Raw genomic sequence first — 14,838 nt, 5'->3', positions numbered from 1 at the left:
ATTCTCCCTCACAATCTTTGATCTCTGTCTTATCTCTTGGGATAGCTATTGGGAGGTTTCTTATCTATGATACATCTTCCAGATACTCTAAGTGGAAAAGGGCATGTCATTTCCCACGGAAATGATGCTATTTAAGATGAGTAGCTTTTATAGTACTGCTACTAGGATGTATATGGGTGGGTGTGTATGCTTTTACAATTCATCTTAGAGACTTTAGTTTTAGAATATTATCCCTAGATACCTGTTAGAATTCTAGATAATCAATTTACAAACAAAACAAAATCACTTATGGAATGCAACCTATTAAGCCACAAACTACTTGCATTTGACCTGATTCCAAATAATGATATTCTTATAAAAACTTTATGATTAAAAGAAAGTTTGTCTTTAACTGACTTCTATAGAAAACAGGAAGAACTCTAACTTCAATTGTATCTTAAAGAATGGGTAATATCTGGACAGAGAAGAGGACGAGGTTTCAATTCTTTGTTCCCATGTAACTTTTTGAGTACATCTGTATAGTCAATTCCAAACAAATACTTTGTGAATTATCTATAATTTCTTCCATCTTCTAAAATACTTCTCACTGTCCTACCCACTATCATTAAGAATGTGCTCAGCAAATTCTAATTTGAATAGTCTGAGAAAAACAATGTAATATACAAATAAAACTACTATATAAAATTATATTCTAAAATCCCAAAGTCTTACTTCTATGACATACTTTCTAGGAAGTTTACAGGAAACCATTCTGCCCTAGTCTCAGTTTTCTCTTCTATAAAATGGATAGTAATAAGTTATCTGTCCTAATCATACAGGATTGGTGTGAGTTAAAGAAAATAAACAAGTAAAAGTCATGGAAGAGTATATAAATGCATGCTGTCCACTCAAAATGTTATTTAAGTGTTTTGTTTCTCTAATCACCAATAAAGGGCTAAGGAGACCCTTGTAGAAATCTAAATTTACCACACATCAGCGTCCTTAGTCAACAGCTCCATCTAATGGATAAACTAGGAAAAATCTTTCTAAAATTTTGAACAGATTTTGCTTTAAAAAGACCTGATGTAAAATTAAAACATCAAAGACCAGTATTTCTTTTTCTGCAACATCCTTTGGCAGATTTACTTTTTGGCAGATGGAGGCTTTTTTTGAACCCAGAGAAAGACAACTTTCATAACTTTTTGAAAGAAGCTATACTTCACTTTACACAGTAAAATGTATTAGCTCATTTTTTTTTCTTTACTGTAATCATGTATTAAATAAAACGCCCAGGGTGTTCAGTCTCAAGTTGACAAAATAAGCATACATGTTAACTTCCTTTCCCTCCTGCAAAGGCACTGAAATAGAAATGTATAGAAATACAAAAAGAATTGACTATACAGATGCACTCAAAAGTGGGCTCCACCAAATTGAGACCATCGTATGTCTAGCAGGACAAAAAAATGCCAAAATTCTAGAACTCTAGGAGTAAATGAAAAAAATCATTAAAGTTTCCAAAACCTTTCCTTCAAAGGTATAACACTGGACTTCTCACATAAAATTACAAATACTACTTTCCTTTACTGATCTGTTACTCACATGAAAAAGTTTTTCTGTCTTTGGAAAAACTGCAACAATGTCATAAAGTCGAACCCTTGAAGAAGTTGCTCTCTAGGAATATAAAAAGAAAGTTAGTAACAAAAAACATACATAAGAAATTCTGCTTACTGATTTAGCTACACTTATATTTCAATCATGTAACACTTCTAATGTGCTACTGACATTTCTGCTTTGCTTTGTTGGCAGAAAAGTCCTTCTAAACACAAAAGCATATGAGAATTTAGATACAAACAACCGTCACCCTAATCTTCCTCCTCTAATCCTTCCTACATTTGTTGTCTTAACTGTACCACACACTGTGTTTGAGATATGAAAATCAAATTGGATATATCTCGATCTTACAAACTAATGAAGGAGTGTGCCACGCATTTACTCAGCACTTGCTGTGTGCTGGGCACTGGGGATGCAAAATCATTAAGACATATGTCTGGCCTCTATAGAATGCACCATTTTTTTTTTTTTTACACAACAAATATACATGACAAAGTGTGATGTGGTCTACGCAAATATACATGATTAAATGTGATGCAGTAAAGTTCACAACAAGAATACAAATTAAAATGCTAGATATGCAAGAAAATACCTGGGGGTCCCATGACAGGAGAGAAATATATTGGTTAAAGATAAATAGAGTTACTTTAAAAAGAAAATCTCAAACCTATATTGTACGAGTTTGTATATGAAAGTACTAGAAAAATATATATTCAAATGTACAATCTCCGAATGGTAGGATGTGTTCTTCTTTGCTTGTTGGAATCTTCTACATTTTTAAAATCTTTTTTTTTTTTGTTGTTGTTGTTGTTTTAGTTTGTTTTTTGTTGTTTTTTTTTTGAAACAAGAGTCTCTTTTGCCCTTGGTAGAGTGCTATGGCATCACAGCTCACAGAAACATCAAACTCTTGGGTTCAAGCAATCCTCTTGTCTTGGCCTCTTGAGCAATTGGGATGATAAGCACTTGCCACAACACCCGATAGTTTTTCTATTTTCAGTAGAGATGGGGTCTTCCTCTTGCTCTGATCTTGAACTCCTGAGCTCAAGGGATCTGCTCACCTCAGTTTCCCAGAGTGTAAGGATTACAGGTGTGAGCTACCACATATAGCCATACAATCTCTTCTTTTATAAAAAGGAAAGGTATAATAAAATTTAGAAGAGAGTGTAAGAGAAGCGGCAAGTGCCATACTAAAACACGTAAGGGAGCCTGCTAGGCAGACCTGTGCTGAGACAGGGCAGGTTCCACATCTTAGAAATAGCTAGGATCCAGGATTCTCTTTTTTCCACCTGCCTTCTTCCATTTAGGAAGGAGACAGAAAGGGACCACCAGCACATTCATGATAACAGTAAAGAAAAGTTTTTACAACTTCTAGGACAGCTCCATTTATGTCTACATCTGCCTACAGAACCAGAATGCTGCCTTGAAGTTATACAAAATTGCCTTTCACAATTTCTTTCACAATGCTAACTACTACAAATGGAGGCAGCCTTTCCTTGATTACTCCTGTAGTATGATAGAAGTGTCCACCTTAGCTAAAGATAAAACCATTCACCTTCTCAGAGATGTTACCTTCTCTCTCCCTGACTGAATCCTTCCTGACAGTAGGTATACTCAAACCTCTCTCATTTATCAAACAAAATCTCCTTATGTAGCAGATTCTTATCTACCAACCACCTTCTGCCTTCCATTTTCCTACGGAGTCAAATTTCTTACATAGTTAGTAGGACACACAGTTTGCAATTCTCACAACCCTATCTTATCCATGGTAGCCAATAACTTCCCTGTTGAAAAATCCAAAAGACATTTTTTTAGCCCTTCCCCTACTTGACTGCTCAGGTATATTAATGCTGTTGACCTTTCCTTCCTCCTTTTCTGTTTTACTTTCCCTGTTGTCCTCCTACTTCTAGGGTACTTCTCCAATCCTAGCTCATCCTCTGTTTCACCATTAAACAGTGGAGTTCCTCGGGACTCTGTCCTAGAGTGCCTCTTCCCACACCACACTTTGACAGTCTCATTCATTCCCATGACCTCAATTACTTTCTACAAAGTGGCATCTTTAATTGGGATCACTGTTCTGAGGGCCACACCTTTTTTTCCCAATTGCCCATTTGATAGACTCATTGGAACTCTCCCAATAACTCACCCTGTCCCAAACACGACACCCCTCAAACTGCTTTTCTTTGTTATGTCCCACCTTAGGAAATGGTACTATCTACCTCCATGTAGAGGGAGTCACCATCCTACATCCAGTCAATGAACAAATCCCACCAATCTCCCTCCAGGATGCCTCTCAAATACCCTCCTTAATTCCAACTTCATAATCTTATTCCCTTTTTTAAAACCTTGAAGGGTTTTTCCCTGCTCCTGGGACCCTCACGCAGGCCTACCTCCCTAATTTCATCCCAGGTAGCCAGCTCACGAGGCTTAGCTCTCCCCATCTTCTTTTACTTCCTAGAACATAATGTTTCCTTAGCTTCAGGACCTTTGCGTAATTCAACAGTCTCCTTGTAATGTACATAACATTTACTGATTCTTATGTCCTCCAGCATGTTACGTACTCCCAGAGCATCCTTTATCACCTCCCTGCTTTTAAATGGAGACAGGTTAATTTGTAATTTGTTTAATGCTTGTCTTGACAATTTAACTATAAGCTTTGTAAGTTTAAGGCTCTTGTCTACATTATTCACAGCAATATCTCTAGTACCTACCTTATGCTCATGTGATTTCAATAAATAACTATTGTCGAGGGATTCTTTAATTGTGGTATCACTATACATGTGCTTTGAGTTAAGTAGACCAGACATGTTATACTGTGTGATTTTGAGGCCACTGAACATAGGCAGGTGTCATAGTTCAGGAGAAAGAAGGGAAATGTAAGAGTGGGGCAGGATAAAATCCAACACTGTTCAACATTAATCAGTACAACTTACAAGGCCAAAAGGAGAGAGGAGAAATAATTAACTTACCAAAACATTGCAGTGTGACGGATCCGAAACAATAATCGTCAATCTAGTTAAAATTTTAATTGGTCTTGATTTTCCCTATATACAAAAACATGCATCAGAAAAGCATGGAATACAACTGATTGAAAATACACTTTACCAGTGGAAAGTACTCATCAAAAGATACAAACTATAAGAGACAGTAAAGATCGATAAAACCCAGTACTTGTTCTCTAGGAATTTACAATACAGCCAGAGAAAAGATATATGCATATTAAATTATCTAATAAGATCATTTAAAAGTTGTAGGACTTCTGGGTGGCGCCTGTGGCTCAGTCGGTAGGGCGCCGGCCCCATGTACCGAGGGTGGCGGGTTCAAACCCGACCCCGGCTGAACTGCAACCAAAAGGTAGCTGGGCGTTGTGGCGGGCGCCTGTGGTCCCAGCTGCTCAGGAGGCTGAGGCAGGAGAATTGCTTGGGCCCAGGAGTTGGGGGTTGCTGTGAGCTGTGTGATGCCACGGCACTCAACCCGAGGGGTATAAAGTGACACTCTGTCTCTACAAAAAAAAAAAAAAAAAGTTGTAGGACTTCAGGAAAGATCATCATCAAAGAAGTACTGAATTGATAGTATAATAACAGAATGTTTCATGGAAGAGCTGAGCCATAATAAAAAGGGAAGACTGATAGGTAGAGGAAGGCAAAGCTCACATAAGAGAATAGCACACATAATTGGGTACGCTTTCTATGGATAAACAGGATTATGATTCTTTTTCTTTTTGAGACAGTGTAGAGTGCCATGGCATCACAGCTCACAGCAACCTCCAACTCCTGGGCTTAAGTGATTCTCTTGCCTCAGCCTCTCAAGTAGCTGGGTGCTACAGGCACCTGCCACAATGCCTGGCTATTTTTTGGTTGTAGTTGTCATTGTTGTTTGGCAGGCCCAGCCTGGGCTCAAACACTCCACCTTTGGTGTACGTGGCTGGTGCCCTAGCTGCTGAGCTACAGGCACCGAGCTAGATAATGATTCTTAAAAAACAAAACAAAACACCTACCTGTACAACTGGCAAAGTTGTGAAAAGTTCAGAAACTGCTACTGGTTTTTCAATTTCCTACAACAAAGGATAAATAGTCATCACAGATTGTATGTGTTAATGCTACGAAGCATAATGGTAAACTTACAATGAGTTCTCAGAAAAGAAGAAAAACCCATACACACACACCCAGCCCCCGGCGGTGCCAAAAAAGAAAAAAAAATACAAAGCTAATCTGTAGCTCCCACATTACTAATATAAACACAGATTATAAATTCTTATTATTTCTTAATTAGCTTCAGAAATCTTACTTTACCTGTTTCTTTTCCTTAAAGTCAACAACATGATTGACAGCAACAACTGAATAGCCAACTGAAAAGAAAAATTGAACATTCTTGTTAACATGTAACAACCTCTTTTTGTACACATAGGTCCATCCTGATTTTAGATGTTCAGGTGAGGAAGCAGTTTGCAGAGTGCTTATGGGTGCAAGCTCTGCTGTCAAATTGTTTGCTTTCAAATCTAAGCACTACCATTTACAAGTTACTTAATATTAAGTTTCAGGTTATTTGTTAAATGGTGATAATAACAGCACTTACTTCATAAACCTGCCATGAGAATAAAATGAAATAACACACACGAAGGTGTCAGGGCTTTGTTTAACTGTTGTGATTTACTATTAGCATGATACTACAGATCCTGTAATATCTCTTTGTGTCTCTCCTTTCCAATCATTCTCCTGCATATCCCTTTATTCATTTCCATCCTGTCAAGTTTATACTTTTCACTATTACCTTTAAGCTTGCTCATTTCTTTTGTCTTTTACCCTTCTACTTCCTTCAGAGACCTCTTTCCTAAGGAGAAAGGGAGTAATGGCTCCCTCATACTACTACCCACCATCAATAGATTAGGAAGTCTTTGAGGCCAAGTCTTTGATGAGTCTTTATCATCCTCATCACAGTTAACACCATTCTGGATATTTAGGTTACAAAACTACATTTAAGTCATGACTCTTATCTTTAAGCTTTTAAGACATCAAAAGGGATGATAGGACATTAATATTAAAAGATATTGCATATTAATCCCAAAATACTGGTCCTCTATCAGTTTGTCCAACTTTTTTCTTTCCTTCCTTCTTCAAATATTTATTAAACACCTATTATTTGACAGGTCCTATACTAGGTGCTGAACATACTGCAATTCTCATAATACTGCAATACTCACCTTCAAGGACCTTACAGTCTACTGGCAAAATAAGCCAATTAAACAAGTCATATAGAAACAAAAATTTTTTTGGTAAATAAAGATTCCCTGGAAGCATACAACAAAATGAAACGTGGTGTACAGGGTCACAAAAGACTCCTTGGGAATAGTGACCTTTAAAAACAAAAACTAGAAATATGCCCATACTTTGGACTTCACCTTTTACCCAAATAGCCAGCCACACCTCCTTCCCATCATTCTTTACTGTACTTCCAAGTCTCTACACTTTCTTGTTATACCTACTTGGGATATCCTTTTGGCCACTGAACAGTATCTCTCCTGACCTTCTGAAATGTCAACTAGACTCTTTCTCCACAAAACTTTTTTCTAGACTACCCTTCATTTAGCCTCTTAGAAGTACTTCCCCAATCAGTCTTTGGCGTATTTTGACCTGTATAGCATATTCCTGAAGCTTATAATAGGTTTCGTATACGCAGACATATCATAAAATAAGAAATGGGGCTCTGTATTCTTTGAAAAATTTCACTCACCAAACAGTTCTTTGCCTTTTGACTTACAAGTTGAGGTAACTTTCTGTCATATGTCATGAATTTCATTTAATTTTTAATGAAATATAAAACAATTGGTTGACAATGTACATACGTTACCACATCTTTTCCAAGCACATTTTACATTTACCTTTTACATTTACAAGTCCCTAAAGGTACCTATCTATCTATCTGACTCTTGCTCTGTCAGATGGAGAGGATGCTCTGGATGGAGTGTAATGGCATGAACATAGCTCACTGCAAGGTCCAACTCCTGGGCTCAATTGATCCTCCTGCCTGAAGCCTCCTGAGTAGCTTGGACTAAAAGTGCCAGCCACCATCACTGGTTAAATTTTCTATTTTTGGTAGAGATGGGGTCTCACTCTTGCTCAGGCTAGTCTTCAAATCCTGACCTCAAGCGATCCTCCTATCTTCACCTCTCAGAGTGCTAGGATTACAGGCATAAGCCACCATACCCAGCACGTATTTATTTTCTAAAAGGTGTTGAGTTCATTTATTCCATAAGCATTAAAAGAATAACTGCATGCACTAGTGCCTGAGGAGTGAACGTGTTTAAGCACAGTAAGTAAACAGAAGAATAAGATATGGCCCTTCTTTAAATGATGTGCTAGCATGATGTGCTAAAGGAAAAGGTGATGATATCAGAAGAAGCTTTATCAAGGAGGTAATAACTTGTGACCAGCTACATCTGGGAAAATTCATTTTACATGAGCTATCGAAGGAAACTAGTGCTAAATAGATCATATCATCATGTCTAACTTCATTACTTATGCACAAATCTCCTTCTTCCTTTTAACCTATCTCCACACTTTGCAGTCTATGATAGACAGAAACCATGACTAATTCCAATGATTAAAACAAGGTCTCATCTCTAAGAGCTTTCATTCCTCTTTGATACAAATATGAATAATTTGAATCCTAATAACATCCTAACATTATGGCCATGCTGTCCCCCTCCACCCCCAGGTACACTCTTGCTATAAATAACACTGAACCGACACTATCAACCAGGGGTCCTCAAACTGCGGCCCACGGGCCACATGAGGCGGTGTGGTTGCATTTGTTCCCGTTCTGTTTTTTTTACTTCAAAATAAGATTATGTGCGGTGTGCACAGTAATTTGTTCATAGTTTTTTTTAAAACTATAGTCCGGCCCTCCAACGGTCTGAGGGACAGTGAACTGGCCCCCTGTTTAAAAAGTTTGAGGACGCCTGCCAACCCATGTCAACTCCCTCCTCTGAGCCTCCACAGCACTCTCTGTGCTCCAGTTTCCTACATTCGTTCAGCCACTGTCCTGAGAATCAGGAAGGGCTGATATTAAAAATGCTGGTTTAGAAAACTGCACTTGGAGTCTAACGCTGGCTTCTGCTATCCATCAGCTGTGGGGACCCATAAAAATCTCTCGCCTTTGTTGGACCTTAATTCCTCAACTTTCAGGCAAAAAGGGAGCTGGATGGGAAGCAGCACCCCTCGAGTGTTTGAGTTTCCCGCGCCTACCACGATCAGAGCAACACTGTGGCTGTCACTAGCCTGCAGGGACATCCTAGAGATGCCAGGAGACCTGAACGAGGCCTGGCAGGAAACAGTTTCTCCCGAGCGTGCCCGATGGTATGGGAGGCAGCAAGGCTAGGTAGGCGCCGGAGCCCGCGCAGCCCTGGCGACTCACGGTGAGCAGCTGTCTCCACTAGTCCGCGTAGAGTCTTGAGGTCGGAACTGGCCCGCAAGTCCAAGTCCGCAAACACCGCCATGCTGCAGACCCGTGACTACCCTCGTGTTTCTCTGCGCAGCCTCCAGACCCGCCCTCCAAGGCATGCTGGGAGTTGTAGTTTACTTGTGGAGCCACCAGGCCCGCCCTCAAAGGCATGCTGGGAGTTGTAGTTTACCCGCGCAGCCTGTCTCTCCCTCCCGCCGACTATTTACTTCAGGGATTCACAGGTACTTACTTGCTTTGCCTTTAAAAAGTTAGTGTTAAGAAATCAACAGCTTTACTTCAAACCTTGTCTTCTGCTGAATGACAATGTTTAGTTCCTCCTGGAGGCGTTTCAATCCCCGCTATTCTTCCTATAAACGTGAAAAGCGATTCTTTGAAGTGCGCCCGCAGTGTCTGTTGACTCGAGACTTCTGCTAAGGAAGGCGCTATTTAAAGAGTCGAAAAGAACCTGTTTTTCTTTCTTTCCCTAAAGTCTATTCTGTTGTTTAAAATTAACGAGAGAGAGAGAGAGAGAGAAAGAGAGGGAGAGAAAAAAAGAAAAAAAAAGATATGCTGACGCTAAGACTGACACTAGGAGAACTGCCCGAGACAAGGGTCTTTTTGCCCAATCAGAACTGGCGGTCAAAGCGTGCGGCTCTCCGTTACAGTCAGCATCTTCAACCACAAGATGGCAGGGCTCTCTCTAGTATGGGCTCTTAGACCCAACACTGTTGAGCAAAGGCAGATTTCAGAAGGGAGGTGCAAAATTGAAATGGCTTTACAGTTTTCCATGTGAGAAATGTACAAGGTGGTGTCTATTCCACATATTTGCTGTTTCATTTGTGTAAATGAACGATTGAAAATTGACAATTGATTGTTCTACAATATAAATTGGGGAACTATAGTTTACATCAGTGCTCTCAAACTATCTGATGAAGGGCCATGTTCCCCTTCCTTCTCCTCACCCTTGAATGCTTCAAGGACTGGCACGTGGTCTAACTGTATTACTAATAAGCAGCCTGCCCTCACGCGATACATCAGTTTGACAACACCTGAACTATCCTATCTATACCTGGCTGAGTAGGAAGAGTCCAATGATCAGGAGTTGGATATCAGGAAAATGCCAAAAGATAATCAGGACAATGCCAAAGTGCTGTAAACGTTTCTGTACTGCACCCAACCTAGCTGATGATAAACTGTCCTCAACACTTTACAGATAGTCACGATTTGCAGACCACACCAGAAGTAGTACTCCTTTACACATTTTCCTGTTCTCTCGGAAAGCTTGGATACTAGTGGTGGAACTACATGTGGATCAAGGTGGTTTGGTTCAGTTCTTGCCTAGAGTATCTGTCCCCTGCTGAGCAAAGCTAGCAGAGAAGAGAGTTGTGGGGGAGGGAGGAAGGAAAGAAGGGAGAACTGAAGGGCTGAGAAAGAGAGCAAAGGAAAGAGGAAACAGAGAAGGAAGGGAGAGAAGCTAAAGACTAAAGTGAGAAGTGGAAAAAGGAGAAAGAAAAGATGAGATAGGGGAGATGAACAAGCAAGAGGGGTCAGAAGTTGGCCTAGAGGGATGACCAAGACAGCAAGGATCAAAAATTTTGAAAAGACCCTGGAATTTTCTGATCAGAAGATACAATAGTGTATGATTATTGAAAGTATTTTATATCCATTATCTGATTTAATCCTTAAAACAGCCAATGAGAGAGAGATTGCTATTTCTGTTATAGCAAGGAATAGTCCGGAGCTCAGAGATGATGGCTCGTGAATCATTTCCTATTCTGTGGGGAGCTTACAAAGAGAGAGTTATTTCTCACATCCTGATCAATCTTTGGGCCCTTCTCAGTTTCCCAGAAGACTTTTCTTTTATGGGGGGGTGTGTGGCCTTAGGTTATGCTTTACTAGTCTTTGGCCTTATCTTCTGTTCACATGGGTCTGAGTGAGCTGAGACACGCTCCACCCAACCTATTTTCTTCCTGCTTAAGGCTGAAGGAGCCAGGGAAGAAAGCCATACTATAACATGATGTGCATAGATTTATTGGGAGGACTTACCAGCTGCTTCTCTTTCAAACTGACGGGGAAGTTTGAGAGATCTTAAGAGGAAAACGGGCCGTTTTCCTGAGGGGGTAATGCTTCAATTAAATTTTGATTTATAAAGTTTAAGAGGAGCATGATGCCGAGATCTTGGGTATCTAGGGTGTATCTAGAGCTTCACAAAGTAGGTGGTACTCAGTCAAAAGTTGCTGATTGAATGAATGAACTCATGGCTTTTTGTTCAACTTCATATCCACATCAACAGGATTGTAGCACTGTTGGATATATTAAATTCTATAATCACATGGCCAGAAATTCTTCTGAACTGTGCGTAGAGTGCACTGGTATGGTCCACCAGCATCGCACACAGAACTCTCCTCTTGTGTCCTGAATGATGGAGGCACTTATAGAAGCCCTTGGGGAGACTAAAAAGGATATTCTACCTCCAGGCAGATACTACATTTGCCCCATTCACCACATAGTTGGGTAGTCTGTGCAGTGAACCATTTTCCCAGCCTTTCCCAGAAGCCCTGATAAAGCATATCAGAGGTGTTAATTGCTAAACCTGAATTGTAGCAGGACTTCACAGGACATCAGCAATCCAGAGAGCCACTCACAGTACTTTTTTCTTCATCTTCCTGCCTCCCTCCAGAAACTCTTGTAACTGACCCAGTATCATTAGAAGCTGTCCACTTTCAATCATGGTTCCACTTTCAATCTTGGTTATGTGTTCCCTGCACAACATACCTGGTGAAGCTGCAGTAACTGTCCCTGCTACGGAGCAGGAGTTGCCACAGCTAAGACAGGGTCTGGAATAGAAGCTGACTGTGATGAATCAGTACCAGAGCTAGAGGAAGAAGATTCCACACAGGCAACCCACACAGCAAGTGCAGCTGGCAGCAGCCGCTGAAATTGATGAAGAACCAGTCAGTAAAGCAAAACAGAGTGAAAAGAAGGCATGGAAGGCCATGTCCAAACTGTGTCTTCGACAAGTTGCAGGTGTTACTAGAGTCACTCCCCAGAAATCTAAGAATAGCCTCTTTCACAAAACCAGATATTTACAAGAGCCCAGCTTCAGATGCCTACATAGTTTTTGGTGAAGCCAAGATGGAGGATATTTCTCAGTAGGCACAGCTAGCAGCTGCTCAGAAATTCAAAGTTCAAGGTGAAGCTGTTTCAAATATTCAAGAAAACATACAGACTCCCAACTGTACAAGAGGAGAGAGAGGAGGAAGAGGTTGATCAAACAGATGTGGACACTAAGGACATAGAATTGGTCACGTCATAGGCAAATGTGTCAAGAGCAACGGCTCAGAGCTCTGAAGAACAACAGTAATGATATTGTAAGTGCTTTTTTTTTTTTTTTTTTTTTTTTTTGTCCGGGGCTGGGCTTGAACCCGCCACCTCCGGCATATGGGACTGGCGCCCTACCCGTTGAGCCACAGGCGCTGCCCATTGTAAGTGCTTTTATGGAACTAACAGTGTAACCATCAAAAAAACAAGGACTTTTCTGGTGTTTCAAAAGAGTAACTGCAGCTTGATTTGAAATTTGTACTATTTGTATCATTAATAAAGTCATGGCTTCTTGTTGGATGAAAAAAAAATAATCCGTCCACTTTCTGTGTTGGTATTTCTATACCTGCTGGCAATATTAGTTTTTTTTTTATAAGTGCAATTATGATGAAAGTGCAATATTTCTGATATCCGTATTTCTTAAAACATCAGGAAATGAAAGACAGATGTAGGTTTGTATGCTACAAAAAAAAAATTAGCAGGAGAGCATGCTGATTGTGAAAATACAGAATATTCCTGCCTTTTTAAGATCCAAAGTATGCCAGTTTTTAAAAAAATACAATGTAAGAGCCACTTTGAAAGAAATCAAAGGAAGAACTATGTCTAGTATATGGAAAAATGCATAAAGAGAAATTTAATAAATGTAAGGAAGAGGATGAAAATTGTTACCTGAATTTTCATACATGTTCTCAATGCTGAATCAATAAGAAATGAAGAACGAGGACAAATGCTTTGAGGTAAAGGAAAGAGAAGTGCATTAATTTTCTGGCAAATGAGGAGGACAGTGGACTAGAGTCTCAAAGACTGCCATCCTGACTTTAAGTAGAAAAACAGGATTTTTCAATTAAAAAAAGTATTCTTTAAGATGGATAGAGTGTGCTACAAAGAAAATTAAAAAGGGGGTTTTCAGTAGTTGAGCTCAGGTCTCTCTGACTAGTGTCACATGTGGATTTGGGCTTTTGTTGTTTAACTATAATTGGTGGGTTGGGTCAACTGTATGATAATCTTGTGACTGTTGTCTGGGCAATTCTATTGATCCATCTTCTGTGATTTAATATACTAGAAAACTAACAGCAGAACATTTTTCTGCCTTTTTGATTATTGACCTCAGGCAGGAATGCTGGTTTTAATTCCCCAAAAGGGTGATAAATGAGTAGACAATTCATAAAACATTCTGTTGTCCTTTTTCAGAACTTTACCTCCATTACAGAATTTCAGCAGGATTAATTTTTTTAATATAAGTAAAATCAATATTAAGGTTCTCCAGAGAAAAAGAATCCATGAGATTTTGGTTCACACATGCATACACACACACACACACACACACACACAGATAATGATTTATTTATTCAAGGAAGTAGCTCAAGTAATTATGGCAGTTGATGAGCCCTATGATGTGCAGTCAGCAAGCAGGAGATCCAAGATAGCTGAAAGCATCTTGGATCAAATCTGAGTCCAAGGGCTTGATAAGCAGGATACTGATGGTTTTGACTGAACTATATAATTCCAGTCAAAATCAGGCTGACTCAAGACTGAGAAAGAGGCAATATTTCAGTTTGAGTCCAAAGGCAGGGAAAAGTTGATGTTCCAGCTTGAAGGCAGGCCATAGGAATCTTCCCTTACTCAAGGGAAGGTCAACCTTTTCCTCTATACAGGTCTTCAGGTGGTTTGGATAAAAGCAAGCCACGTTAGGAAGGGCAATTTGCTTTTCTCAGTCTACCTATTCAGATGTTAATCTCCAAAAGCATGTTTATAAGACATACTCCCAATAATGTTTGACCAAATACCTGACATCCCATGGCCCAGTTAAGTTGTCATATACAATTAACCATCTCAATGAAGCTCTCTTGAAATTGTTAAGTAAAAAAAACAAACACAAAAACAAAAACACAATAACTAAAAGCTTGTACTAAAGGCAAACTAATAAAGAAAGTTCACTGAAGGCCAAAAGAAATAACAGGTTCTAAACAGAAACTAGCATTTACAAATGTAATACCTATACATTTTATTGCTCAACTTGTTGTAAATATGGTCTAGACCTTGCAGGACAAATTAACATGAAAAAGCTAAGTTATTTCTGCCATTTTTCATTCCAGCTAATGGAAACCTAAATGCTATTAGTGTTGCTGCGAATTTTGACATAACTAAAAAATTTTTTTGGAAACAGTCTTCCAAAAAGACACATGAGGAAATGGCTTATTTTTGTGGATAGAAAGAGTTCTGAGAATTTTAAAGTCAACTTCTCAGAATTGGTATCATGGTTGAAGATGGGACCCCTCAGGAGTCTGTATTAACATCAAACTTAGAAAACATAAGCGTAATGTGACAAGATTTTGTCAAGACACAGAATTAAAGCCAATTTACTTTACCATTAAGCAGAAACTACTTTGAGCTCTAAATTGAAAAACCATACAAATAACAGCCAAGGCATTAACTAACCATAGCCCATACATAGTGTATACTCTAAATATCTGTAGTGGATGAAGTTTG

At 39.4% G+C, this 14,838-nt stretch overlaps 1 protein-coding gene and 1 pseudogene across 5 annotated transcripts in view; one reads left to right on the top strand and one right to left on the bottom strand.

The window, feature by feature from the left end:
* Nucleotides 1-9,116, bottom strand: part of RPP30 (ribonuclease P/MRP subunit p30) — a 37,631-nt gene extending 28,515 nt beyond the window's left edge. For all 5 annotated transcript variants that reach the window (XR_008378792.1, XM_053583898.1, XM_053583899.1 and 2 more), the window contains exons 1-5: nucleotides 9,001-9,116; nucleotides 5,880-5,935; nucleotides 5,585-5,641; nucleotides 4,557-4,631; nucleotides 1,579-1,650 (exon numbers count right to left, since the gene is read on the bottom strand). Coding sequence is in view for 4 of the 5 variants with exons in the window: in XM_053583898.1 (XP_053439873.1) it covers nucleotides 1,579-1,650; nucleotides 4,557-4,631; nucleotides 5,585-5,641; nucleotides 5,880-5,935; nucleotides 9,001-9,082 (342 nt within the window). In the remaining variant the exon portion in view is untranslated. The remainder of the gene's footprint in view (nucleotides 1-1,578; nucleotides 1,651-4,556; nucleotides 4,632-5,584; nucleotides 5,642-5,879; nucleotides 5,936-9,000) is intronic.
* Nucleotides 9,117-9,220: 104 nt separating this feature from the next.
* Nucleotides 9,221-13,575, top strand: LOC128581102 (nascent polypeptide-associated complex subunit alpha-like; annotated as a pseudogene).
* The last annotated feature ends 1,263 nt before the right edge of the window (nucleotides 13,576-14,838 follow it).

Source organism: Nycticebus coucang, chromosome 3 (genome assembly GCF_027406575.1).
Source record: "Nycticebus coucang isolate mNycCou1 chromosome 3, mNycCou1.pri, whole genome shotgun sequence".
NCBI classification, from domain to species: Eukaryota; Metazoa; Chordata; class Mammalia; order Primates; family Lorisidae; genus Nycticebus; species Nycticebus coucang.
This window is presented reverse-complemented; position numbering and strand designations above follow the sequence as displayed.